Here is a 27,708-nt window from a genome sequence, read left to right as displayed (position 1 = left end):
TCAGAAAACTTGTCTATGTGGGTGCAGTATGCTTGGCATATACCCACAAAGGATCTGAAGTCATAAGCAGTCTGAGGTACTTCCCAATTGACAATCTCGACCACCTTGGCTGGACCAAGTCAATGCCTTTTGCACTTAATTATATCTCCAAGGTAATGAAACTTGAACAAATAAAATTCCGACTTCTTCTCATTGATGTAGAGCTCGTTGCTTTCCAGCAACTTCAGGACTTCCTCCACATCAATGTCATGTTGCTCAACGGTAGCTAAAAATACCAGTATGTCGTCCAGAAATATGAACACACACTTTCCAATCAATTCCCGGAACACCTGCATCATCATGCGGTTGAATGTGACTGGGGCATTCGTCAAGCCAAAAGGCATGACCACAAATTCATAGTGGGCTTGTTTCCTACGGAAGGCTGTCTTGGGGATGTTCCCCTCAACAATCCTCACCTGGTGGTTTACTCTTGATAGTCAGCTTATTGAGTGCATGATAATCGACACACAAACGAGAAGACCCATCTTTCTTCTTGACAAACAATTTCGATGCTACTAATGGCGACACGTTAGGGCGGATGAAGCTAGATTGCAACAATTCTTGGAGTTGGCGGTCCAACTTTGATTCCATTGCCTTGGAAAGGCGATATGGAAACTTGCTCGGGGGTTCTGAGCCTGGGAGGAGATCGATCTTGTGGTCCTCCGGTTTGGATAGGGGGAGCTGGGGAGGGAGATTGTCCCGAAGAAAAATCTTATGGAACTTTTCATGGAGAGCCAAATACTTCTCGGAAGCACTGGTTACCGTCTGGGTAGTCTGGATGTATGTCATCGCACAATGTGCACCTTTCCTGATTGCTCGTTTAGCCTGCAAGTAGCTTATGAGCGGAAAGTTTGGGATTCCTGGCTCACACTTAACGGTCGCTGGGGCGTTGGACACATTCCGACTAATCTAGAAAATGTGCTTGTCCCACTTGACATAAGGAAGGAACTTGTGAAACCACTGAATGTCCAATATATTGTCTGCTCCTACAAGAGGGGCAACCATAAAATCACGCACAAACTCTATGCCCTAAATAACTAACTTAGCACCAAGAGCTTCATACTTGACGCTCGTCGTCATGCCTGTGCTAAAACCCTCAACTTGCTTGTCCACCAAAGTCAGGACGAAACGGGCACGTCGAGGGGCTTGTTTCGTGACCACGTCCTCTGTGCTGCCGCTGTTAAACAAGACGACGACTCTCTGGTCACCTATGTAGCCAAAGGTCTTGAGCAATTCGTTGCGCTCATACTCTTAGTCATGGGCGCCCTTCTGCTTATCTTGATCTCCCGGCTAATGATTGCTCCAATTGAAGCATTGGGATTTGAAGAACTAGGGACAGCCACTAGGGTCTGTGTGGGAGCTGGGCTCACCACTGAAGTCGTGGAGGTTGAGGCGGCGGTCTTTGGAGCGGTAGTCTTCTTAGGACACTCTCGAGAAGTGTGTCCTTTTGTATGACAAAAGAAACACCTACCCTCCTTGTACTGAGCAATCTCCTCAGCACTCAACTTGCCACTGGGCTTGCCTGCCTTCGCTTTCTGGTCTTGAGTAAGCTTGGGCGCATTGGTCGAGTTCTTGGAGCCAGAGGATCCCGTGCTCTGTCCTGGGGAAGACCCCGTCTGGTGTTGGCCTTTTCCCCCCGAGGTGGTAGCTTTGGGAGTAGCCGGCTGGGAAGTCTTGGGCTTTCCACGATTGTGCTTTATTTCAGCACTCTGTGCAAGCGAGAGTGGGTCTTCTAAGGTGGCTGGCCTAAACATACACACCTCCCACTAGATTTGCGTGTCAAGACCATACAAGAATTGCCCTTTCTTGTCCGTATCAGATAAGCCTAACGACAAACATAAGTTTGAAATTTTGTTGGCAAACTGCAGGACTGGTTGCGTGTTCTGACGCGCTCCCCTAAACTTGTCTTCGAGTCGCTCAAGGTAATGGGGCGGTAGAAACTGCTGCTTAAGGTCGCGGAAAAACTCGTCTCAAACAGAAGCTGCCATACCTAATCTGGTGTGGGGTAATGTGAACCGTCCATGTGGAACCAACCATCCACAACTCATCATCCCAAAGCACAATCTGATGTCAATCATCTGCTCCAAACTGCTGCAGCATTTCTACCTACCTGTACTCAATGAACCTGCACACTTGCCATGCATCCTTCTCCCATCTTGCAACTGAGCAAGTACCTGTGAACCTCGACAATAGCTCTCATCACCAACTGACCTAGCCTGCCTCTCTGCATGAATGCCGATATCAACCTGTACACCAAACTCCCAAATCAATGCTTATCCTAGGGATGAAGACTCCTGTGCCTGTACCCTGTAATCCGGAAGGCCATATGCCTGCGGAATAGGAGTGGCTCACCTTGCCAAGTAACCACATCCCCTTCTCAAGGTCAACACACTGAGAACCTAAAGGAAACACTTGTACAGCAGCAAAACTATGCTGAATTGGCACAAACTCATAGACCCCCTCTGCTATCGAGAAAGGACTAACTGTCTTCCACACACCTCGAGGATGTGAATCCAAGTGTGCACCCATGAGTCTGAAAACTCTGACAAAGCAAAGATTGGCCAAGCAAGGGCTCAAGGCCATGTGGGAAGGCACCATTTCTGAAAAGATCACCTGCCTCCACTGCCTCCAAAAACACGGATGAGATAATGCAAAAAATGCTGCTGTAACCAGCCGGCAGCACGTGTACAGCACCTTCAGCACCTCCTTTGGAGAAAAACGCAGCCATGCTGCCCAGCACCTCCTCTGGAGAAAAAATGCTGCTGTGCTGCCAGCACCTCCTCCTCTGGAGGAAAACGCAGCCATGCTGCCCAGCACCTCCTTAGGAGAAAAACGCAGCCAGGCTGCCCACCTTTAGAAAAAAAAACGCAGCCATGCTGGCTGTCCTTCACCTGCTCACAAGGGCAGAAAACGCAGCTAGAAGAGTACCTACTTTGGCCGCCCCAATCTTGTAGAAAACACAGCCAGAAGGGGCTGCCCTGTACCTCCTCCAGCCGGCCCAGAGACAAGACCATAACACTCCTTCCTCCTCTGCAACCAGCAGTATCAGAAAATGCAGAAATCCTTCTCTCTCAGAAAAAATGCCAAAACACCTTCTATAGAAGAGCCTCAACCCGGTGCTCTGATACTATGTCAAAAGTGCGCAGGGGAAAGCGTGAGACATAGGCACAGAGAGAAAGAAAACGAATCTGCATGAAGAAGCAATGATACAAACAACCCTGTGCAAGGAGTGGTCCCTGTAAGTGAGGGCATGATGAGCAACTCCCCTGAGGGAGGACCCGGGCTTGGAAGCCCTTGTCAAGATATCTAAAAATGAGTAAGAGCTTGGCCTTATATAGCCCCTACTGGAGCTGGCCGACTTGCTCTAGAGAAAAAACCACGACTAGACAAAATAAACATGTGAAAAATGGGTGGCCAACCCTACAACCAAGGGCCTTGAACAGAGGAAAAAATATGGTGCTACTCGGGATAAATCTGGGCACCCCCGATACACAACTTGGGCACACTACCAGGAGATGAATAATGCTAACAGGTTCACCACTGGCTGCACCTTTTTCTTCCAATACAATATGAAAGACAACATAACATAAACTAAATTTGCTGACAATTCTCAGCACAAGTGAGCATTCCCGGCATCAAGCACATGCAAGACAACTATGGACAGCCCATAGCACTCCCACATCAGCCCGGGACAACTCAACATCATCGTCTTCTTCCTATTGGGCTCATAGAGCAAGTCGACCAGCCCTCAAAAGGCTGTTTTCAGCAGTCAACCAGTCCTCAGTAGCCTCAGATAAATCGACCAGCAGCAGTACACAAGCCCACAAGCCCCCGATCCGAAGGAAAACTGTCCAAATGCCCGCGACCAGCTCTTTCTCTCTGTTTTTATGGTATGTCCAGCCTTTGTTCAAGCTGTAAATCAGCTGGCTAGCAGTGGAGAACATGCAGAAAGGGTCGGGCAATACCTTCCATGCACCTGTTAGGTTTTCGTTGCAGTAGAAGGCTGTAAACAACTTGTAGAAGTAGTCGACAAGCTCCCATGCACCCGGAAAAGAAGGCGCCCATATTATCAAACAATGCCCGCCAAAATAAACTGGTAGTCCGAGGATCTCTATCCCCCACGATAGACTTGGGCATGTCATGATGTTTGAAAATCTGAGCTAAGAACAACTTTGCCATGTGCTTTGGCTTGATTGTTTTCCTCACAAGAATAAAGTGTGCATGTTTACTAAAACGATCTATAATAGTCCATATAGCATCATTTCCATGTGCTGATTTCGGCAAATCCATAATGAAATCCATAGCTATGCTTTCCCATGGTTCCTGTGGAATGGGTAAGGGTTGAAGCAAACTAGGTGTCTTGTGTATGTCAAACTTGACTTTCTGACACACTATGCACTCTTGCACATAATCTTCAATATCCTTGCATAAAGCTGGCCAAAAGAAATATCTTTCCAAAGCTTGTGTAGTAGCCAGAATACCACGATGACCAACATATGGCGGAGCATGACACTCTTCCATAACCTTTTGGCGTAATTCACGCACTACACAAATACAATTCTACATCATCAGAAACCCATATCTAATCGAATAAGATGGGAGAGCAGTACCATGATTCAAATCAGCGCAAATAAGCTGAAAATCTGTGTCCAAAGCATACATATCTCGCATCCCTGATAAGTCCTGATGATGGGCGGTAGTTACGGCATGCACTTGTGGCTTGTGTGACAAAGCATCCGCCACCAAATTCTTCTTGCCCGAGGTATGCAAAATCTGAAAATGGAACATGGACAAGAGAGTTTGCCCACCTTAGATGCTTTTCCGAGAGTTTAGGCTATGTAAGAAAGTGCTGCAAACTTTGGTGATCTGTTTTTACCATAAATTCAACCCCCAACAAAAGATAATGCGTCCATGTTTGAAGAGCATGAATAACGGCCAACAACTCTTTCTCATAAACGTGCAAGTACAATCTCGCATTTTGCAAGCGATGGCTTTCAAAAGCCACTGCATGTCCCTCTTGGTTTAAAACAGTCCCCAAGCAATCTCCACATGCATCACACTCGACCACAAAAGGTCTATGCAAATCTGGAATAATAAGAACTGGCCCTGATATGATGGCATCCTTCAACTTCTGAAAAGCTGTCTTTTCGGGTTCTGACCAACGGAATGCTACTTTCTTCTTCGTTAGATCATGTAACGGCGAAGCTAAGAAAGCGAAGTGTCGAATAAATCGACGATAATAAGAGCATAAACCAATAAAGCTCCTAACTTGATGCACATTCTGTAGTTCTGGCCAATCCTTGATGGCTTGAATCTTTGCGGGATCCATTCGTACTCCATCTTTGGAAACAATATGCCCTAAATAGTGAATATTTGACAAGAAGAATTCACTCTTCTTTCCATTGATGAAAAGCTTATGTTTCCTTAGCTCTTCAAAAACAATGGCAAGATGCTCTTTATGTTCAGCCTCACTCTTTGAAAAAAATGATAATATCATCAAAGAAAGTTCCTATGAACTTGCGGTGAGGTCTAAAAATTATATCCATCATTCTATTGAAAGTGGCGGGAGCATTTGTAAGTCCAAATGGCACAACCAAATACTCATATAATCCAAATGATGTTCGAAAAGCCGTTTTGCGTACATCTTGAGGTACCACTTGAATCTGATGGTAGCCACTTTTAAGATCAATGCAATTGAAACAAGCAGCTCCCTCAAGTTTATCAAGAATATCATTGATTCGAGGAATCAAAAACCTATTCTTGATAGTAATCTTGTTAAGGGCCCTATAATCAACACACATTCTATATGTCCCATCCTTTTTTTGCACAGTAAAACTGGAGAATAATAAGGCGGAGAACTTGGCCTTATCAACCCCTTCTCAAGCAAATCATTTACTTGAGTCATGATTTCCTCCTGTTGGGCAGCACTCACCCTATAAGGAGGTCGGTTAGGAGGAGAGCTCCCAAGGATTATGTCAATACAATGATCCTCTGGCCTCTCTGGGGGTAACTGTCCTGGTAGCGAATCAGCAAAACAATCAGTATATTCACTTAAGAAATCAATCTTATCTTGATCTATGGGAGTTACAGCATCATGCTCAACTTCCCTACCCCTATGAGTAAACATAACTTTCTTTTCTTTGTGCAAAATCTTGGGATCCAAACAATAATGCCAAGGCATCCCAAGTATCACATCACATCCCGTAAGTGGTGCCACGAGGAAGTCTTCATGATCCAAATATCCCTGTATCTGTATGCGAAGCTTCCCAATGATGGGAGTGACCTTAACTTCCTTGCCCTCAAAGGCAGCATCTGCATGAAATTCCATGCCCAATTCCTCGGGCTTGAACCCAAGAGCAGCAGCCATCTGTATGGATATGAAGTTATCTGTTGAGGCATTATCAAAAAGGAATAAAGCTGTTTGGTCCTTTAACTTGCCCAAGCTTTACATAAGATTCTGCTCTTTGGTTCATGTGCAATGTTACCCTGAACATCGGGTATAACATTCACACTCGGTTTGGCATCCTGCATATTATTCTTTTTGAGAATAATGTGAATATATACCCGTGTGTGTGTGTGTGTGGAGTGCGTGTGTGAGAGCATATCTTGATACAGAGTTCTACACCCACTAATGGGCACTGATGACGTTAGTGGGGATGTCCCAGTATCTAGTCCATACTATGCATAATGGAGTTGATAGTTATATAGTCTTGTGGGTTGACTACCATGAGTTTATAACATGCACGTTCGTAAAAGGTGAATTTGGGCATGTTCCTGGATTCATCTAGGTATATGTGAAGTTTTCGTCCGAGTTGCGGCTAGTTGATATTGTGCTTATTCTTTTTATCTTTAGCGGTGCATTTGCCGTATCAACTACTTATTTGCTGTACTAATTCTTTCTATTTGCTACTTCCCTTAGTGCTAGGCTTCATTATGGCTGAGTCTGCCCTGCATCTTCGGAGGTTTGACAGAAACTTAGTGGTACGAAGGGTTTTGTGTGAATATATGCTTGTGTGTGTGTGTGTGTGTGTACGCGCGCGTGTGTGAGCATATCTTGATACAGAGTTCGACACCCACTATTGGGCATTGATGATGTTAGTGGGGATGTCGCAGTATCTAGTCCATACTATGCATAATGGAGTTGATAGTTATATAGTCTTGTGGGTTGACTACCATGAGTATATAACATGCACGTTCGTTAAAGGTGAATTTGGGCATGTTCCTGGATTCATCTAGGCATATTATTCTTTTTGAGATTCTGGGGGCATTGAGCTTTCATGTGATCTTTGCTCCCACATGGTAAGCACTTCCCCTCTCTCATGCAATCAAAGATATGCTGTTTGGACAGCTTAGGATCATCCTTTTTACCCCCCGGCTTCTTTTCTGAGCCTCCTTTTGTATCCTTGGACTCATTAGGCATATTTACTTGCCATACCCAACTTGCCAATAAACTTAGGTGGCTGTCCATCCTTTTTCTGCTCATTTCCAGCTCTGAATTTTCCCTTGTATGAGCCGAATTCTTGTCTTTTTGACGCCCCCTTGCCATGCAACTCCTCAGAAATAGTGGCCGAGTATATGAGCCCCTGTAAGGTGTTGTGGGGATACATTGCAAGGCTCTTTTGAATGATTCGTTGCAGCCCTGACTCAAACTTTCTTTTCTTCTCATCCTCACTAATCGTCATGAAAGGTGTGACTTTGAGAAGAATCCGCCAAAACTTTGAAACATAAGAGGAAACGGATTCGTCTTCATCTTGTGTTAGCCAATCCCATTCTTTTCGTACATCCTTCTCAAAGTGAGGAGGAAGGAACTGATCATAAAATTGCTCTTTGAAAGCACTCCATGTACGGGTAGCTGTCCTATCCAAAAGCTTTGCTATCCACCAATCACTTGAGTCTCTTTAAGATGCATACCCACATGCCTGAGCATAGATTTCTTGGTAAATTCCTCAGTGCAAAAGGCTATTTCAAATTGCCTTATGAAAGCAAGTGCCTTGGTAGTATCCAACTTTCCATTATAGCTCTTGAATTTGATGTCCTTGTCCCCTGACTTGAACTCCTTGGCCTTCTTGCTATGACGAGCATCCCGATGCTCTAATACATCCTCCTCCTCGTCATGTCTACGATGGCGACGGTGCCCAGATCTAGGGCTGATTTCCTGTGTAACACCTTCCACTCTGGATGGAACTTTAGGAGCAGGAACATACCTAGAAGGTGGAGACACCACCGACAATGCATGAAGATCTTTTGCATCTCTCAAATGGTCTGAAAACCCCTCATCATCCCCGTGAGCTGCATGTCGATGTACATCATCTCCTCGGGCTGCATGCCTCCGTATATTTGTTGCATGGGCTGCAAGCCTCCTCAAAACACTTGTTGGGGCTGCATGCCCACTTACATCACTTGCTTGGGCTGCATGCCCTCTTAAATCACTGGTGCGGTTTGCATGCCCTCTCATATCACCGGTGCGGGCTACATGCCCTCTCACAACATTATCGAAGTTCCCTTCACGGGATAGCCTGCGAGGCTGCCGTGTGAAGACCCACTTGCCCTCATCATCGGAAACATCGCCACCGCTTTTTAAATAAGCAACAGCCAACTCTCGAGGTTTGTCGATTCCCATCTGTTGGGCAATTGCATCAAAAGTGACCACATCAGCCTTGACATGAGACTTAGATTCAATGACCCTCTGTACATCAAGATCTCTTTGCATCAAGCTCATTCATCAAGGCATCAATATCCTACTAATCCTCAGCCCTGGCAGACAACAGTGGATCGTTATCTTCCAAAGCCCCAACATGATCCCTGCCTCTATCTTCTTCACTCATGTGGCGAATACGGGTGATAAGAGTCCTCCACAGAGTGATCTGACTGGCTGGCCATAATTTATCTTCGAGCTTTTCAGAAAGAATATAATTTTTTGTGCCCCAGAATCGCTCTCTACCAGTTCCCCAAGTATGATACTGAATAGACTGCAAGGCTGCAACAGTGCCCCTACATAGACAGGAGGGCCATGAAGTCTTTCCACACGCTCACTGCCGCTTAAACCAAAAGTAACCTCTTTCGAGGCGTGACAATAAGATGAGGGCTACCTCAGAATCCCAACCTTCTCTCATGGATAATGACTCCTTACAGCCATATCCAGCACCATATTAAGCACAATTGTGTAGAAAGTCAGGCTCTGATACCAATGTAAACGGAAGGGCAACTGTACACGGAAAATCTTATCAATCATGAAATTTGAAAATACACATAAGCATGCCAGATAAAACAAGATGACAAATCTGCACAATACACCACACTAGGGGCCAGAAGATGGGCTGAACCAACCCACCCCCCCCCGGCGCGCCTCCTCCCCTCTTTATGGTTAGATTACCCAAAAGGAGTCTGCATCCAATAAAACTTTGCGGGTGCCCAGGGTTCACCACTGGCTGCACCTGTTTCTTCCAATACAATATGAAAACAAGAAAACATTAACATAAATTGAATTTACTGACAATTCTCAGCACAAGTGAGCATTCTCGGCATCAAGCACATGCAAGACAACTATGGACAGCCTATAGCACTCCCACATCAGCCCGGGACAATTCAACATCATCGTCTTCTTCCTGTCTGGCTCATAGATCAACTCGACCAGCCCTCAAAGGCTGTTTTCAGCAATCAACCAGCCCTCAGTAGCCTCAGAAGAAATCGACCAGCAGCAGTAGGACACAAGCCCGCAAGCCCCCAATCCGAAGGAAAACTGTCCATATGCCCTCGACCAGCACTTTCTCTCTGTTTTAATGGTATGTCCAGCCTCTGTTCAAGCTGTAAATCAGCCGGCCTGTAACTTGGTTGAACACAATGCTAATCTATACACTTAAATACACTAAGATTTGACGGACACTTGCTCAAATACAAGAAGTAAATTACTGAATTGACAAGAGACACACAATGAGCCGGAACGGCCGACCCCTCCCTCGAGTAAATTGTATTACTATTGGAGAAATTCAATACATAGCTTGACGAGCATCCATTGCCAAATCCTCCATGCCAATGCATATGAAATTCAGCATTTAGAAAACAATGGTATGTCGATGTAGATCACCAAGGAGCTGCCTTGATGCCCGGCCCGACTTCAGTGTCCATATTCTCTACCATTGGCTCTATGTTCTACCAAGCAAGATAGCAACATCTTCAAGAGCACTTAGGACAAGAGAAATACTACACAGGGCGACTAAACAAGGAGTCCTGTCCTTCTACTGAATAAGTAATGACAACACATTGTCCAATTAGCTTACCAGTCTTCATAGAAGTTGTTGCAAGCGGAAGCCTTCGCGTTGGAAGCTTTAGGAGTGTTGATATCTTCGATTTGCCGCAATCCTTCGTGACAAAAGTCTTCAAGAGGATGAAGGGAACCGTGGGAAAGCTTTCCCTATGGTTCAACTTGAGAAAGGAAGGCTGAAATTAGGGTTTTCAGCAAAAAGACCAGAAATTACAGCAAAAATGAGAGTTGTTTTGCTAAATTTCAGTCATTGGGAGTGAGTAGGAGAGTGATTAGCACTTAGAAACACTCTTGGAAGCTTGGAGAACACCCTAGCAAGTTGGGTATGGCTATGGAGAGCTTGGAAATGGAGAGAAATGGTGGAAAAACAGAGTTTTCAGCCTCCAAAAATCCTCATGAAGAGAAAACACGGATTTTCTCTTAATAAGTAAGTGAATTGGGGTCCAATCACGTGAAGGGACATGGGGAGATGCCCATTTACGAGTAAAAAGGGAGGATCAGGCCCTGGACATTGAGTCTTGTCCGCCTCGGGACTTCAGTGAGTGTGAACTTGGAAGCGGTCATAATTTATAAGTGACTTTTGGGCGCCCAAACTTTAATGAAGTGGGAACGCACTCACTTATAAATATTGGCTAAGTCCTAAGGGCTATTTGAGCCTAGATTGGGTAATACTTACCATGTGTTCACATGCCACACAACCATGTCAGTAGACAGTTTTACACGTACGGTTCACGGGCGGGCGTCCCCTAGCCTGGAACTACACATAGGTCATGCAGGCATGAAAACAGCATGCAATTTCATTTGCAGGCAAGCACATAAAGATGCTATACAATGCAGCATTGGCATGAGCAATTTTCGTTCATGAAACCATATAAGACCAGGCGTTTCCAGGCAAGATATGCGATACTAGACCCAGTGGAAAGCCAATCCTCCAGGCGTTTCCGGGCATGTACACAAAGGCACAAGACTGCGGGCAATCTCCAAAGAACTCTTCATCTACCCATTTAGCATCAATGGGAAGATAGTTCTTAAACTTCACAAGGTAATGCCTCACAACTTTGCCTGCAGCAAGCTTGCGTTCCTTGTGATACACAATCTGCTCTGGCTGCAAGATCCCCTCAAGCTCATCCACTTGTGGGTGGTGGATCCTCAATGACCATTTCACTGGGCTCCGGCCCTACATACTTGCGAAGGAGACTCACATGAAAAGCATTGTGTATGTGCCAATGACTAGGTAATGCCAATCTGAAAGCCACTTCATTGATCTTCTCGATCACTCGAAAAGGCCCATAGTACCTGGTTGCAAGCTTAGGATATGCACCCTCTTTGCCAGGCCTCTTTGCAAGTCTTGCTTTCTCAAATTTCAGCAATACCCAATCATTCTCTTTAACATCCAATTGCCTTCTATGCTTGTCGGTAGCCTTTTTATGCTTGTCTTGTGACCTTGCAATGGCTGTCCGCACCTGAGCATCCGCACCTGAGCAAAAGCAATATCCAAGTCTCTTACATACTCATCAACTGCAAATATCTCATCCTTTGTGTGAAGGATAGGTGGCAAAACCACCTTACCATAAACAATCTCAAACGGGGCCTTTCCCGTAGATGCATGTATCGTGTTGTTGTAAGCAAATTCCACAAGCGGTAAGTACTTCTCCCAGGAAGACATTTGATCCGCCACATAACATTTCAAGAGATCCAACACGGCTGAATTTGCAGCCTCACTTTGCCCATCCGTTTGAGGGTGATAAGCTGATGAGAAGTTCAATTTGGTGCCCATATTATCAAATAAAGCCCGCCAAAAGAGACTTGTAGTCCTGGGATCTCTATCCCCCACAATGGACTTCGGCATTCCATGATGTTTGAACACTTGTGCAAGATATATTTTAACCATATGCTCAGCTTTGATGGTCTTTTTGACCGGCAAGAAATGAGCTTGCTTGCTAAACCTGTCCACAATTGTCCAAATTGCATCATTACCCTGTTGGGTACGTGGCAAGTCCATAATGAAATCCATTGTAATACTTTCCCATGGTTGCATGGGAATAGGCAATGGCTGAAGCAAACCTGGTGCCTTCTGCCTATCAAATTTGACCTTTTGACAGGTGATACATGCACGTACATGTGCCTCTATGTCCTTCCGCATACCTGGCCAAAAGAAATACCGCTCAATCATGTGCGTAGTAGGCATTATGCCTCTATGACCAGCATATGGAGGAGCATGGCACTCATCCAAAACCTTTTGTCTCATGTCAGACACCACACATAGGCAATTATCTTTCATGAGATAACCCTCTTTGATTACATATGAGGCATGTGTATGACCAGCCATCAAATCAGCCCAAACAGTGGCAAAGTCAGCCATCAAATCAGCCCAAACAGTGGCAAAATCAGCATCTGTATGATACAAATCATGCATGGTAGACAAGTCCCCATGAGAGGCAACTGAGATAGCTGCTACATACGGCTTTTGTGACAATGCATCGGCCAGTACATTCTTCTTTCCCGGGGTGTGCAAGATCTGAAAATGAAACATAGAGAGAAAATTGGCCATCCTCATATGCTTTTCTGACAACTTAGTTTGAGTAAGAAAATACCTCTAACTCTGGTGATCTGTCTTCACAGTGAAATCAGTCCCAAGAAGGTAATGTTTCCATATAGTAAGTGCATGAATTACAGCCAAGAGCTCTTTCTCATACATGCCAAGAGATAGCTCTGCATCATGCAATCTACGACTCTCATAAGCCACGGCATGTCCCTCTTGATTAAGGACAGCTCCTATGCAATTTCCAGATGCATCACATTCCACACAAAAAGGCTTTTGCGAATCCGGAACGATCAACACTGGACCATGAGTAGTTGCATCTTTCAATTTGAGGAATGCATCTCTCTCTACATTAGTCCATTTGAACACGGCCTTCTTCTTTGTCAAATCATGCAAAGGAGAAGCAATCCATGCAAAGTGCCGAATGAACTTGCGGTAGTAAGAGCATAATCCAAGAAAACTACGGATCTCATGCACCGAACTCAATTCGGGCCAATTCCGAATTGCATCAATCTTTGCAGGATCCATCCGCACTTCATCTTTGGACACAATATGCCCAATATAATGTATCTCTGACAAGAAGAACTCACTTTTCTTTGCATTTATGAAGAGTTTATGCTTATGGAGCTCTTTAAAAACAATAGCCAAATGAGCTTTATGCTCTTCTTCGGTCTTCGAGAAGACTAGGATGTCATCAAAGAAGACACCTGTAAATTTCCTGTACCCACGGAATATGCGATCCATCATTCTATTGAATGTAGCCGGGGCATTTGTAAGACCAAAAGGCATAACAAGATACTCATAAAGCCCAAATGCTGTCCTGAAAGCAGTTTTGTGTACATCCTCAGGCACTACACGCACTTGATGATATCCACTCTTGAGATCAATTCGGCTAAAGCATGCCGATCCATCCAACTTGTCAAGGATGTCATCTATGCATGGAATCGGAAACCGATTCTTGATGGTAAGCTTATTCAAAGCTCTATAATCCACACACATACGAAAAGATCCATCCTTCTTTTGAACCAAGAGGACGGGTGAACAATATGGGGAAGAGCTTGGCTGAACCGAACCCTTCTCAAGAAGCTTATTCACTTGCTTCATGATCTCCTCTTTTTGGGATGCACTTACACGATAGGCTGGCCTATTAGGTGGTGAGCTACCCGGCACAAGATCAATGCGATGATCTTCCGGTCGTATAGGTGGCAACTCGTTTGGTAACTCATCAGCAAAACAATCATTGTGCTCTTGCAAAAATTTCAGCCTATCATTACTAAGAGTGTTTACATGTACATTATTTTCCTCAACATGATCTCGTACAAAAATCAAGTACGCAAAAACACTCTGTTTCATTGCTTTCTTAATTTGTACATGAGATACAAGGGGAATGGTATCACCCTCTTCACCAGCATCAATTACATGTTCTCGGCCTTTATGCATGAAGGTGATCCTGTTAGTCTTCTAAGCCTTGCACGGATCAATACGTGTATGCCAAGGCTTTCGAAGCAATACATCACAGCATTCAAAGGCGCCACAAGAAAATCCTCATGATCCACATAGCCTTGAATGTGTATGCGCAACTTGCCAAAAATAGGCATGACCTGCACTTCTCTACCAACAAAGGCAGCGCCTGCTTCAATTTGAGGACCCATGTCCTCCACTTCAATACCCAAAGCAGCTGCCATCTGAGTGGATATGAAATTTTCAGATGCACAATCATCAAATATGAACAAAGCGGGCTGATCTTTGAGTTGTCCCCAAGCTTTGCATACAACCCTATCTTTGCTCTCATGCATTGTATCCCCTTGCACATCGGGAAGCATATGTACCTTGGGCTTCGGTACATTAGCATTTTCAGCTTTGTTCTTCTTATTAGGGCATGCTCTTGCCATGTGCTCAGTGCTACCACAAGTAAAGCATTTGCCTTCACGCATATATATTGCTCCTTCTTCTCAGCACTAAGACCAAAGTTTGCCGGCTTATAAGGGCGCTTTTTAGCAAACTTATTTTCAGCTTTTGGACCTGATTTGGCTTGGTTATTGGGACAGCTCCTGTGATTGGCATCATTTTTGGACCAAAAGGTGATGCATAAGGCATAGATACATGTGCCCTGTAAGCATGAGGCATGGCTGGCCCCTCAACATGCATTGATACATTTTCAGCCATAACTTCTCCCTCACGAGCACACTCGAAGGCATGAGTGGCATGAGAGATACGCGGAATACTTGCGCCAACAGAAAATTGCAGCCCATGTTGCATGTGTTGTGCATGCACATTTTCAGCCGGCAATGGCATTTGACATACATTTTGACCACTGCCATAAACATTGTATCCTTCACGGGCTACATGAGGTATTCCTGCATGGCGTGAAGTCACTGATTGTTCCTCTCCCATCGCATGGAGATTCATCCTCTTAGACATAAGTTCTTGTTCGGGCACTTGTGGGGATTCCAAGACATGTGGGATGGTTGCCTTTTCTGCATAGGCATCCTCGGTACGAGCCAAGTATGCACGTGCTGCATCCCTCGGTTGCATGTGCAACTCTTGAGCAATCATTGCCATTGCATGATCCATATAAGATTAAGCTTTCTTGGCCTTCAAACGGTCATGTACCAATGGATCCTCACGGTGATAGAGATTCAATTCTTCTTGTTGTGCATGGAGAAGAGCCTGCATACGAGTAAGTTCAGCCCTCAAGACTATGGACTCTTCTTCTTGCATCTTCTATTTGCCACGGGACGGCTGTCTCACATATTCATGTTCCCTATTGTGCACCACATGAGTTTGCTCATCCTGTAAAGCATTGGAGGCATGCATTTCATTGTCCGTGCCTCTTGTATTAGCATCTCCAACATTCATTGTATGGCTGTCCATAATGTTCTAAGTGTAGAGATAGCTAGTGTTCACGGTGATCGTCTCTCACGATAGAAGTGAAAGAGAACCGTATGCTTTGATACCAATGTAACTTGGTTGAACACAATGCTAATCAATACACTTAAATACACTAAGATTTGAAGGATACTTGCTTAAATACAAGAAGTAAATTGCTGAATTGACAAGAGACACACAATGAGCCGGAACGGCCGACCCCCCATTGAGTAAATTGTATTACTATTGGAGAAATTCAATACATAGCTTGACGGGCATCCATTGCCAAATCCTCCATGCCAATGCATATGAAATTCAGCATTTAGTAGCTTGACGGGCATCCATTGCCAAATCCTCCATGCCAATGCATATGAAATTCAGCATTTAGAAAACAATGGTATGTCGATGTAGATCACCAAGGAGCTGCCTTGATGCCCGGCCTGACTTCAGTGCCCATATTCTCTACCATTGGCTCTATGTTCTACCAAGCAAGGTAGCAACATCTTCAAGAGCACTTAGGACAAGAGAAATACTACACAGGGCGGCTAAACAAGGAGTCCTGCCTTCTACTGAATAAGTAATGACAACACATTGTCCAAGTAGCTTACCAGTCTTCATAGAAGTTGTTGCAAGCGGAAGCCTTCGCGTTGGAATCTTTAGGAGTGTTGATATCTTCGATTTGCCGCAATCCTTCGTGACAAAAGTCTTCAAGAGGATGAAGGGAACCCTGGGAAAGCTTCCCCTATGGTTCAACTTGAGAAAGGAAGGCTGAAATTAGGGTTTTCAGCAAAAAGACCAGAAATTATAGCAAAAATGAGAGCTGTTTTGCTGAATTTCAGTCATTGGGAGTGAGTAGGAGAGTGATTAGCACTTAGAAACACTCTTAGAAGCTTGGAGAACACCCTAGCAAGTTGGGTATGGCTATGGAGGGCTTGGAAATGGAGAGAAATGGTGGAAAAACAGAGTTTTCAGTCTCCAAAAATCCTCATGAAGAGAAAACACGAATTTTCTCTTAATAAGTATAACGTCTTCAAAAGGCCAAAATGACCTATGAGACCAAAAGGTTACATCATATCCATGAGGTACATCATCCTGGGTACAAAATAGTAATAAAGAAAGATATAGCAAAAATCTAGAACTATAAAATCTGATCTAGGTACATGAGTAGAGGTCTCTCATATCACACTAACGCATCCCTCATGGGCCGTTGTGATGATGCTCAAGGTGGCCGGCGCGAGAAGGTCTTGCGATGATGCGAGATGATGGCCCGGACCCTCTTGTGGTGGCGTGGCCGTGGGCGAGGGCCATGGGGTCTAGGGTGTCGAGCTTTGCATAACTCAGTGGCTTTGTCGAGTGTCACACCTCGCGGCCGAGCTCCTGCACTAGCCTGTGGTCCGGGTATGGTGGTGGGATTGGCCCTAGGAGAACTAGTCTGGAAGAAGTTAGTGAGAGCTCCCTGTGCTGTTTCTCAAGCAAGTACAACTGATCTGGATCTCACTAAGGACTCCTTGTGTCTGCGGAGCTCTAGAAGAAAAAGTCCCAGGCATCTCTGAGCCGGGAAGTCCATGATCCTAGAAAGTGGTCCGAACCCAGCTCAGAAGAGGCAGTGGAACCTCCCCCGAATCTCATAGTATACAAGGCATCCTCTGTCTCGGGCTCTGTGTGACAGAGCTGGCATATCCTGTCCTCTGGTGCAGCCGCCTTGGGCCCATATCTGGCAGTCTCCACTCTCAGCCAGTGGAGAGAGAAATGAAATGAAAGGAAATGAAATGTTATATTAATGTCTTCAAAAGGCCATAATGACCTATGAGACCAAAAAGTTACATCATGGTGGATTTGATACAATGTCTGGATAAAAAACCAAAAAATGAAAAAATAAAGATGATACTACTGGCACCTAGAAAATGAAACTGGAACTGGAAGGTAAACAGAAACCCTTATAGGGTGTGAATATAGTGAGGGGGGGGGGGGGGGGGTACGCTATGGAGGTGAGTGGAGTACAGTGAGGGAATACAATATCATGCGGGACGGGGGGGTAGACTATGGAGGTGCCTCCATCTCATAATATGTGCCGCATCGGACGCTGGCGGATCTCCTCAATATCCTCTGTGGTCAGCACCCTGACTGGGTGTCCCGCATGTCTCGCAAGAATAATCCGAATCCGCCGCTGCAACCTCCATCTATGCTGGGATGCCCTCCCCCGTAGTCGTGGGCGTCTGGACCACCCAAGCTCAATCGCACGATCAATCAGTGTACCGCTGGTGTGGACGGTATCCATGTCCTGCTGCTGCTGTGGTCCATCTGGCTCAGTGGTGGCTGGACTAAAGAAGTCTGTAATGTGCCTCTGAGAGAGAGAGAGAAAGAAAGAAAGAAAGATTTTATTAACGTCTTCCAAAAGACCGAACTCGGCCTATGAGACAAATTGGAGTACCTGTATGGGGTATCCTCTGTCATCCCAAGGAAATGAAAAAGTACTGAACAAAAAGCTGAATCTGGGTGTGCAGGGGATGGAGCTCTACTACTAGGAGAATGCAAAGCTATATGCATGGAGTATACAATCATGATATGCAACCTAGCTAGCTCCATCCTGTACCATACTGGGGGTATAAAATGGTGTACATCAGTGAAGGGGGTGTCCACAGCTCCCTGAGAGAGAGAGAGAGAGCGAGAGAGAGAGAGAGGGAGAGAGAGTATATTGCACGACTCAATGATAGATTGATTGATATGATTGAAGTTATGTTCACTCAAAGTAATTGAATTGGTTACAAAGACTCAATGAAAAACATCGATATTAAATCTGTTAACGTGTAAACATTGAGTTTGGAAAGTTAAAACAAAGGGAGAGGAAGTCTTTTGAACCAAGGTAGATAGAGAAAATCTTGCATAGATGCAACGAAAGACTTCATTGAAATTGGTTGGGGATTGGATCATGGTTTGCTTAGGATTCAAAGAAGCACTTGGCAGCCAATAGGTGTGTGGCTAGGCTTGCTCAAGTATTATATAAAGGCAAAATAGGCACAAGTAATATACGGTTATATCAAAAGAAAGTGCAAGAGTTGACTTGTAGTTGAAGGCAAACAATAGAGGAGATGCCATGCTGAGGGTGTTGTTTCTCTAAGTAGTTGCTAGAGGACTGTTGAAGGAGAGATGATATAGGACATACATTAATGTCCAAGGGTTCTCACTATGTGAAGGGATATGGTTTTGAGGGCTTTAAGTGTCTAGTAATTGTAATACGTATTTCTCATAATGAACTGTAAATATGTGCTGTAAACGGTTGGAGGTACCTATTGTTTGTTAGCTTGTTTAAAACTGAAGATAGTTGTTGATGCCATGGCTTGTGTGACTCTAGGGACTAGCTGGAAATGTGGATACGCTGGTCAAAGATTGTGTAATCTTATTGTATTAAAAAGTAGTATCTGGTTGTGCTGGATCGCTATGTTATATGATCTGTACAACCCTGTACGTTGTATGCTAGAACCTTTTTGACTCAAGGATAATGTATGTTGTCTGACAGTGGTAAGGCTTTTTGGGTGGTCCTTACAACAATTGCTTTGTAGTATGAGAGGCGAAACTGCATGTGTTTCTGATTTCTATTCATTTACTCAAGAATCATGAAACAATGGATAGGCATCAGGCTAGGTGTTTGACTTGATGGGACTGAGAACTAAGCTCCATGAGAAGCAATGGAAGAAATGCTACAAAACAAAGCACACAAACACTTTTTTTTTGCATGATCCACTTCTAGTGACTTTTTTCCCCATCCAATTGCTGTTGGTATTTATGATAGATTGAACTTTCTAAACACTTATTTCTTGTGATTAACTGTGTCAGGATCCAATAATCAGGCCTTTGGGTGAGCTGGATTCGAAGACTCTACAAAGACTTCTTCCAGAGATACCTCTTTGGGTGAAGAATCCCGATTATGATAGGGTATGTGTAACAAGTCTGTACCTTACTGCTATGTGCTTTTACACTAAAGATAATGAACTCTTTCTGCCCCTATGTAGGTGGATTGGTTGAACAAGTTTTTAAGGGAGTTGTGGCCATATCTTGATAAGGTGGGTTGTGAAGTGCCTTAAATATTAAGCAGTTGGAACTAATTCTTTCAGTGTGTGGACCTTTAACTACAAGATTGGCAATTAGGTGGTGTTTGTTTTTGCAGAGAATTCCTTATGTGTCATTGTTGCCTCACTAAATGCAGGCCATTTGTAAGATAATCAAGGAGACAACAAAGCCAATTATTGACCAGTACAGTGCGAAGTACAAAATCGATTCCGTAGAATTCAAATGCTTGACACTAGGCACATTGCCGCCAACATTTCATGGTGACAAAGTCCTGCTCATAATTATCAATATCTAATATTATCCAAGCTAAGGCAGGGTTGGCTCAAGATGGTTATCTATAGAATGCCTCACAATAAACTGTTCAGGCGTAAATCTATACGGGTCAAAGGTAGTGTATATGATGGAAATGTGCTCACTTGCCATGCCGTGAGTGATTTTGACATAATCTTTAGCAATGAGTAGCATTACCAGCATGTCCTGAGAAAATCAAGCCCATCAATACCCTTCATTCTAAAGAAATTGGTTGGCTGTCAATATAATTGTTGTACTGCCACATGCATTAGCCGATAGCATGTGCCACGTCTATTGTCTAGTGGGGAACACATCTAGCAAAGCTTTGAGGCCCTTATGAGCCCTACCAATATAGAGACAAAGGTTTTGAATGTAGTCGGGTCAAGTGTGCACAGAAATTCGAGTAGGTGCATGCCTGTGAAGGGAAGTGTAATATATGCAGTATTTGGGCTATTAGACTGCAGTGGGGCAGGGAACATATGGATCAGGTTCAGAGTAGGAGTGATTCTCTTGTTATTTGTTATGAAGTTTCCAAGAAAGGGAACTGTAATGCCTTTTTTCTTGCGTTAACTTTGGTCAGTTTGATGTTGGCAACTCAAATTTATCACAAATATGTTAAAGTCTTTGTTATGATTTGTCAGGGATAAAAGCCTTCGATACACAGGAATCCGAGATAATCATCGAGCCTGCCTTAAAATGGGCTGGAAACCCCAATATTCTGGTTTCAGTGAAAGCGTTTGGCATCAAAGCAACAGTGCAGGTACAATCTCATGGTAGCAAGGAACTGAAGGAGCCACCTGCTCAGACAATGCAGTGAATACCTAGTTTTAAAAAAAAGTAAATTTATTCAGCAGTTTAAAGCTAAACAAAAACTGCACTACCATATCAGTTTGTTGCGGTTTGTGGCAGTTGGTGGACTTGCAAGTGTTTGCTGTTGCTCGGGTTACTCTCAAGCCACTAGTCCCAGCTTTCCCATGCTTTTCTAAAATAGTCGTCTCTTTGATGGAGAAGGTTAGCACCTTTCTCTCTCTAGAGCTACCTAATTTTGATTCATTTACAAGTATCTTCTGCTCAGGAAATGTCTGGCTGATGCGTGGGTGCCTTACCTTGTGTTGACAGCCGCATATAGACTTTGGTCTAAAGCTGGTAGGAGGAGATTTGATGGCAATCCCGGGTCTATATGGCTTCATACAGGTGTTGTAGATGGTTTTCAATGGTCTTTGGCAGCATGTAATTCAAACATACACAAAAGGGATTAGGGCTTCTGACCTGTACTCAATGTGCATAAGGAGGGTCTCTCAATCAGTTCTAACCTGCAAAACTCAAATATATTTTAGGTCCATGGACTTTCTTAGAGGGACTGGCTAGGTCACCACCCAAGCATGAGGCGCACCATGCCTGACACCTCACCCAAGCCTTGGTGTTCGAGACCACCGGAATCCATCTTGCTGGTGTTAGGCTTGAGCCTAGGTCTGATCCAGTCAAGATTCCTAGGTTCACCACCCTTGTGGTAATGCCCATTACAAAGCCTAATCCTCACTTATATAGATGTTAGGTGAAAGTGTCCTTAACTTTAAGATCACTTCCCAGCTCACAAATCAACTTTAAGATCACTTCACACTAGCTCACAAATTAGTAACTTACTGATACTTAATTAGTACTTAGTGTCCCATAATTGAGCCTCTAATTAGCATTAGACTAGCTTTATCAAAATTGCCAATTTAGTTACGTCTTTTGAGAAGATAACAATCAGGTTGCATTATTGGACATTGTTCTAACAGGATCTCATCAAAGACGAGGTAGCAAAGCTGTATCTGTGGCCCAATGCCTTGGAAATAGCTGTTTTGGACGATTCTAAAGTGTAAGTTTTTTTAGGTTTCTTATAGCTTGTGGTCACAGTACCATGCTCAATGTCTGCAAACTAAAATTCCATGTATGGTTGATTTGGCAGGGTCATCAAAAAACCAGTGGGAATGCTTCAAGTAACTATCATCAACTGCAGAAATTTGAAGAAGGCAGATTTCATGGGGAAGTCAGATCCGTACGTTAAACTGTCACTTGGTGAGGGAACTCTTTCCAAAAAGACACAAAAGAAGTTGAATACTTTGAACCCGGATTGGAATGAGACGCACACACTTCTGGTGCAAGATCCTGATTCTCAGGCTCTGGAGCTACATGTGTATGACTGGGAAAAGGTGGAAAAAGCCTATACTAAGCTTTTGTAGCTTTTTTCCCATGGTGTACTGAAAAAACTTGCATTTTGTCATCATTTTAGAGAACTAACAAATGATGCAGAGCCTTCTTAACCGCTAAGTATTTTAAGGGGTGTGGTCATCTCACGGTGGGGTCAATGGGTTCTTGTGGTTCCTGCTTTCAAGGACGATTCCTTTATGGTTGCTTTTAGGGGGTTTTTTTCTTTTAAGGTATTTGTCGAGTTTGAAGTGTACTGCTCAGGGGGGTGGTCTTATAATCTGCAGGTGTCATCTCATGATTTTCTAGGCATGCAAGTTGTTCCGTTGGCAAGCCTCACTCCTGATGAGCCAAAAGCTCTTACTCTAGATCTCAGAAAGAACATGGATGATAATGACCCGTCAAATCAAAAACCTCGTGGACAGATCACACTGGAGATGATTTACAAGCCTTTCAAAGATGATGATACCATCCTTGAAGCTGATGAAGAAGAGGAAGCACCTGAGGGAACGCCACAAGGTGGAGGGTACTTGATTGTGATTGTGCATGAAGCAGAGGATTTGGAAGGGAAACATCATACTAATCCTTATGTGAAAGTCCTTTACAAAGGAACCGAACAGAAGACAAAGGTGAACTAAATCTGGCTGGTTTGTGAGTAGGTCTAGCTATCAGCTTTTGATTGAATATAAACATGCAACAAAAATGCATGTTTCTTTGTCTTGTATTCTTTCATTCAAGTATTGATGTAGCATCAACATATTCTCTGATGGTATGTGTTTTTTTTAATGGTGATGTCGTCAGCCTTTGAAGAAGAACCGAGATCCAAAGTGGCAAGATGGCAGATTTGAATATATGTGTAATGAGCCCCCAGAAAACGACAAGGTCAGAGTAGAAGTGTGGAGCAAGGGTTCGAGCATAGGATTACACCCAAGGGTAAACCATTTTTTTTTCTTACTCTTGTCCTTTAAACTAAGGGAGTTTGAACATGCAGATACTTTGAAGGAAAAACCTTGGTCTTAAGAGCTAGCTACATGTAGTTTTAACTTCTGTATGTATGACTTTAAGTTGTTTTTTTTGTGCATGCTTGCCTTAAGTCAGCTGAAACGCGGGGCTTCCAGAGCCGAATGCATATCGGGTGTTTCAGCCACTCCCTTCTGTCATTTTGACCCTGCATCCCTGTTTTTGGTCGAATGACTTACATTTTGTAATATCTCATCTCACCCGTCTTATTTCTTCTGCTCTGCCTCCTTTTTCTTCTTCATTTCCTCTTGACTACAGTCCTTCCCCCCCTCTCTTCCCGACCTGTCTTTCTCTCCAGCTTGTACCTGCTTTGCTGATGTCGTGTTTTCGTGTTTTCTCTGCCTCCATATTTTCATCACCCATATTTATGATGCTCTGTGCTTGTGTGTTTGCTTATACAATCAGAACCTTCAGGCTTTCTTCACACCACTGTTATTTTTATGAATTTAACTGTTTGCTGGAAAGCATACGAAGCCACAATCCCAAGGCAAATGACGTACTTGTTACAGCTGAGTATCGGGAGTAATGGGGGTGTTGTCTACCTTTAGAGCTCATACGCTTTACCCAGCCTATAGAATGCACAAAAGAGACACACTGCCTTCTTTGAAGAATTTTTATAACATTTTGGGTTTGTCAATGTCTGTATGTGTTGTTACATGCACATGTGGAAGGTTGAATGGTAAGGTTTGCAGCAAAGTCTTTCAGTGCTTTATGTTCACTTTTAAATAACTTTTGAAGAGAAGGGCAAGAAAGAAAAAATGCACCAACACAATAATGGTAAGGCATGCAGCAAAAATTTTCAGTCCCAAGAATGCACAAAAGAGACAAACTGCCTTCTTTGAGAATTTTTTATAACATTTTGGGTTTGTCAATGCTGGCATCTGTCATTACATGCACATGTGGAAGCTTGAATGGTGAGGTTTGCAGCAAAGTCTTTCAGTGCTTTATGTTCACTTTTAATTAACTTTTGAAGAGACGGATAAGAAAGAAAAAATGCACCAACACAGTAATGGTAAGGCGTGCAGCAAAAATTTTCAGTCCCAATACCCACTGTGGTCCCCCCCTTTATGTGTACTTGCTTTATTGCTGAGTACCTTGGTCTTGGGACTTCGTGAGGCACTAGCACTTGTGATTTATGCCATGCTTGATGATGATTTGTACTGATGGTACATTGTGAACACCTTGGTCTTGGGACTTCGTGAGGCACTAGCACTTGTGATTTATGCCATGCTTGATGATGATTTGTACTGATGGTACATTGTGAACAGAATTGATTATTAATGTGTGATGCAACAAAATGCAGAGAGATAGGAACTGCTTCGACAAATCCAAGGTCCAACGCCATCGCCAACTGCTTCGACAATCGCGAGTCCAACGCCATCGCCAATCGTGAGTCCAACGCCATCGCATGCCAAGAAGATTGAAGAGAAATCTCGTGTGGAGATTAAAACGGGATTCGAGTCGGCTGCCCACTGTCGATTGGCTCTATGGCTTGTGCCACAGCCAATCTTTTGTCACGCCCACGCAATGATCTTCTCTTTTCCTTCGAGTGCAGCCCTGGAGACGGAGTGGGACTTGGTCCTCCTCAGATTCAGTGGTTGCCGCCATTCAGGGGCATGTAGTCGAGCTTTCACACCATCTTCACGATCTTCGCATCACTGACATGCTCACCCACCTCTGGCCCTTGGCTAGGATGGAGTTGGGAGGCTCAGGCCATAGGGACCAGGACGGGGAGGTGGTAGTCTCCAGCCTGGATGTGCTACTCTCTGTGTTCCTGCATATCTCAGTCACAGTACCCCTCCTCCCTCCCTCTTACAGATACCTCCATTGTGATCGATGGAGTTCGGAGTATGCCTACTCTCACGCTCGGACAGAGTGGCAACACATGGAGGACAGGATCTGCGCCCACTTGGCACGCCTTTGCCCTAGGATCGATAGTGATCTCTACCAATCTAAACCCACGTCCAAGACTTTTGGAGTGGAGAGCAGTTCCTATAGCTCCGCTTCCCACAAAGATTGATATGCGGATAGCCTCATGGAACATTCAGGGTTTAGGGGGGCCTCGATGCTTTCAAAGGCAAGGTGTCCTCAGAGGTGAGCTACAGTTGGTGGATCCATCTACATTCTTTTCCTCCAGGAGCACCACCTCTCCGAGAGGTGTACCTGCCGTTATGGGAAGATTTTACCAGGCAGAAGCCACACTTTCTAGTCTCCCTCTTTTGGTCCCTCAGAGACGCAGGGGGGGTTTGTATTTTTGTCAGTGAGGAGCTCTTACCGGCAATGACAAGCTCAGGTGTCATAGTCCCTAGGTGTCATAGTCCCTGGCGAGCACAATGGGTTAACGTTATGATTGGAGAGGATTGTGTGGGCTTCCTCAATGTCTACATCCCGAACGCCGCAGCAAGTAGAGCTATATTCTAGAGCACAGTTCATCAGGCCCTGCCTTAGGCTGACTTTTGATGCATGGGCGGAGACTTTAACATGATAGAGGCAGTAGAGGACAGACTCGGAGGAGGCACGGCCATAGTTTCAGGCACATAGTACTCTGCATGGGAGAAGTTGATCCTGGCACTCAAGGTCAGGATCCTTGGCATGTTCCAGAGTTTGGGCGTAGCCTTGGGAGCTTGTGTTTCTCGCGGTCTGATAGGAAGAGCACCGGCCCCAACCTCTCTGGACTTTATAGATTTTATGTGGATGAGTGGACTTGCGGCCGTGGGGGGCATGATCAGTATCTTGGCGGACACTACTTTCTCGGATCATGCTCCGGTTATTTTGATACTAGAGGACCCCTGGAGGCAGGACAGGCACGTGAGTTGTAGGATTCAAGACAGCCTTATTCAGAACCCCGAGATCTGCAGTAGGATAGAGTAGATTTGGACGGGATTGGATTTTATCTCAGGCTCTGCTGTGTGCACTTTGGATGTGGACCTTGGTGAGATCAGCAGTTTTTTGCAGGAGGCAGCTCAGAGCAGATTGGAGGGATTTTGTGAGTAGGAGAGGAGAGGGGTCTTGCTTCTCTTTAGCGGCTTCAGGAGAGTTCCCCCGATAGCCCTTGGATTGAGAGTCAGCTTGTTGCCGCCCGTACGGAGATCAAATCCATCGAGGAGAGGAGGGTGGAGTACAGATACCATGCCAGAGCTTCCTTTTGGACCCAGGCTGGCAATAGTCACGGGAGACTTCTTTGAGATAGGAGGTCCCCACAGGAGGAGAGATGGTATTCACAGGTTGTGTGGCCAAGATGGAGCCATTGTTTCTGACCCCCCCATGTGAGAGCCATCGATTTTTGTTGATCTCTCCTCACGGGTGCCCCATTATCCCCACAGGTGGATGCGTGTGACTCCCTTTACTGCAGAGGAGCTGGCAGAGGAGGCATTGATTGCTCTTCCTAGGGGCAAATGCTTGGGGGTGGATGGGCTTCCAGTTTCTTTCTTTCTCTGCCACTGGGACCTCATGGAAAGCGGCCTTTGAGCCGCCATAAATGAGATTATGTCCACAGGTGCCATGCCAGAGAGGCTTTCATAGGGTTTGATACACTTGATTCCTAATGAGGGTGTTGACAGATTGGAGATCCGGCAGGGGAGACCCATCACCCTTCTTGGGACCGCCTACAAGATCTTGGCCAAGGCCATCAGTTGGAGACTTCAGCCATTCCTCCTTAACTTGATCCATGACAGCTGCTTTGGCCAGGATGCGGCAGTAGGACCTCATAGTGCTACTCCTTGACCTCGAGAAAGCAGCTTATCATGGGGTTGATTGGAGCTTTCTGGAGGGCACTTTGAGCCGGATGGGATTCCCTGTGGAGTGGATCCGCAGGGCTTCAGGAATTTACTCAGCTTCTCACAGCCAGGTTCTCATTCAGGGAGCCCGTGGCGACAGATTCTCCCTTTTTTGCTCGGTCCGGCAAGGCTTTTCTTTGGCACCTCACCTTATCCTATTCATCGCGGAGGCCATGAGCAGTTTCCTCTCAGCCCAGGAGACAAGGCTTCAGGGATTGTTTATCCCCCTCTGTACACATGTACACAGGAGGAGTTGCTGGACTCAGAGTTTGTAGATGACACAGCCGCTTTCCTTTCTGGAGATGTCAGGAATCTCCAAAGATTCGCTGAGGTGATCGAGATCTTCTGTCGCGCATCAGGTGCACAGATCAATTGGCACAAGTCGTGTGGTTTTTGGGTGTGCTCTGCATTCGCCCCGACTTGGCGCCCAGTTGAGGCTTTCCAGTGGATCCTGAGGGGCACTCCAATTCGCTATCTCGGATGCCATGTGGGCATTGACATCTCTTTGGAGCAGCAACTTGCCCCTCTTCTTCTGAGCATTTAGAAGAAGCTTTTGTACTGGAATTTTGCAAGGCTCTCCCTAGCTGGTAGAGTGGTGGTGGCGAACTAGATCCTTCTTGCCACCATGTGGTACATCACTTCTTGTTGGGCCT

General features: G+C 44.8%; 1 protein-coding gene across 1 annotated transcript in view; it reads left to right on the top strand.

The window, feature by feature from the left end:
• The window catches only part of LOC147625196 (synaptotagmin-2-like), a 51,609-nt gene that overhangs the window by 10,603 nt on the left and 13,298 nt on the right, over positions 1–27,708 (top strand). The window contains exons 2-11 of the mRNA XM_086818460.1: positions 19,545–19,643; positions 19,721–19,771; positions 19,915–20,038; positions 20,711–20,829; positions 20,979–21,080; positions 21,189–21,263; positions 21,851–21,930; positions 22,021–22,264; positions 22,547–22,888; positions 23,061–23,192. Of these exons, the coding sequence (XP_086674586.1) occupies positions 19,545–19,643; positions 19,721–19,771; positions 19,915–20,038; positions 20,711–20,829; positions 20,979–21,080; positions 21,189–21,263; positions 21,851–21,930; positions 22,021–22,264; positions 22,547–22,888; positions 23,061–23,192 (1,368 nt within the window). The remainder of the gene's footprint in view (positions 1–19,544; positions 19,644–19,720; positions 19,772–19,914; positions 20,039–20,710; positions 20,830–20,978; positions 21,081–21,188; positions 21,264–21,850; positions 21,931–22,020; positions 22,265–22,546; positions 22,889–23,060; positions 23,193–27,708) is intronic.

The sequence above is a fragment of the Cibotium barometz genome, chromosome 24 (genome assembly GCF_041138505.1).
Source record: "Cibotium barometz isolate CiBa-2024 chromosome 24, ASM4113850v1, whole genome shotgun sequence".
In the NCBI taxonomy this organism is placed as follows: domain Eukaryota; kingdom Viridiplantae; phylum Streptophyta; class Polypodiopsida; order Cyatheales; family Cibotiaceae; genus Cibotium; species Cibotium barometz.
Note: the sequence above shows the minus strand (reverse complement) of the source record. Positions and strands in the feature narration are given on the sequence as shown.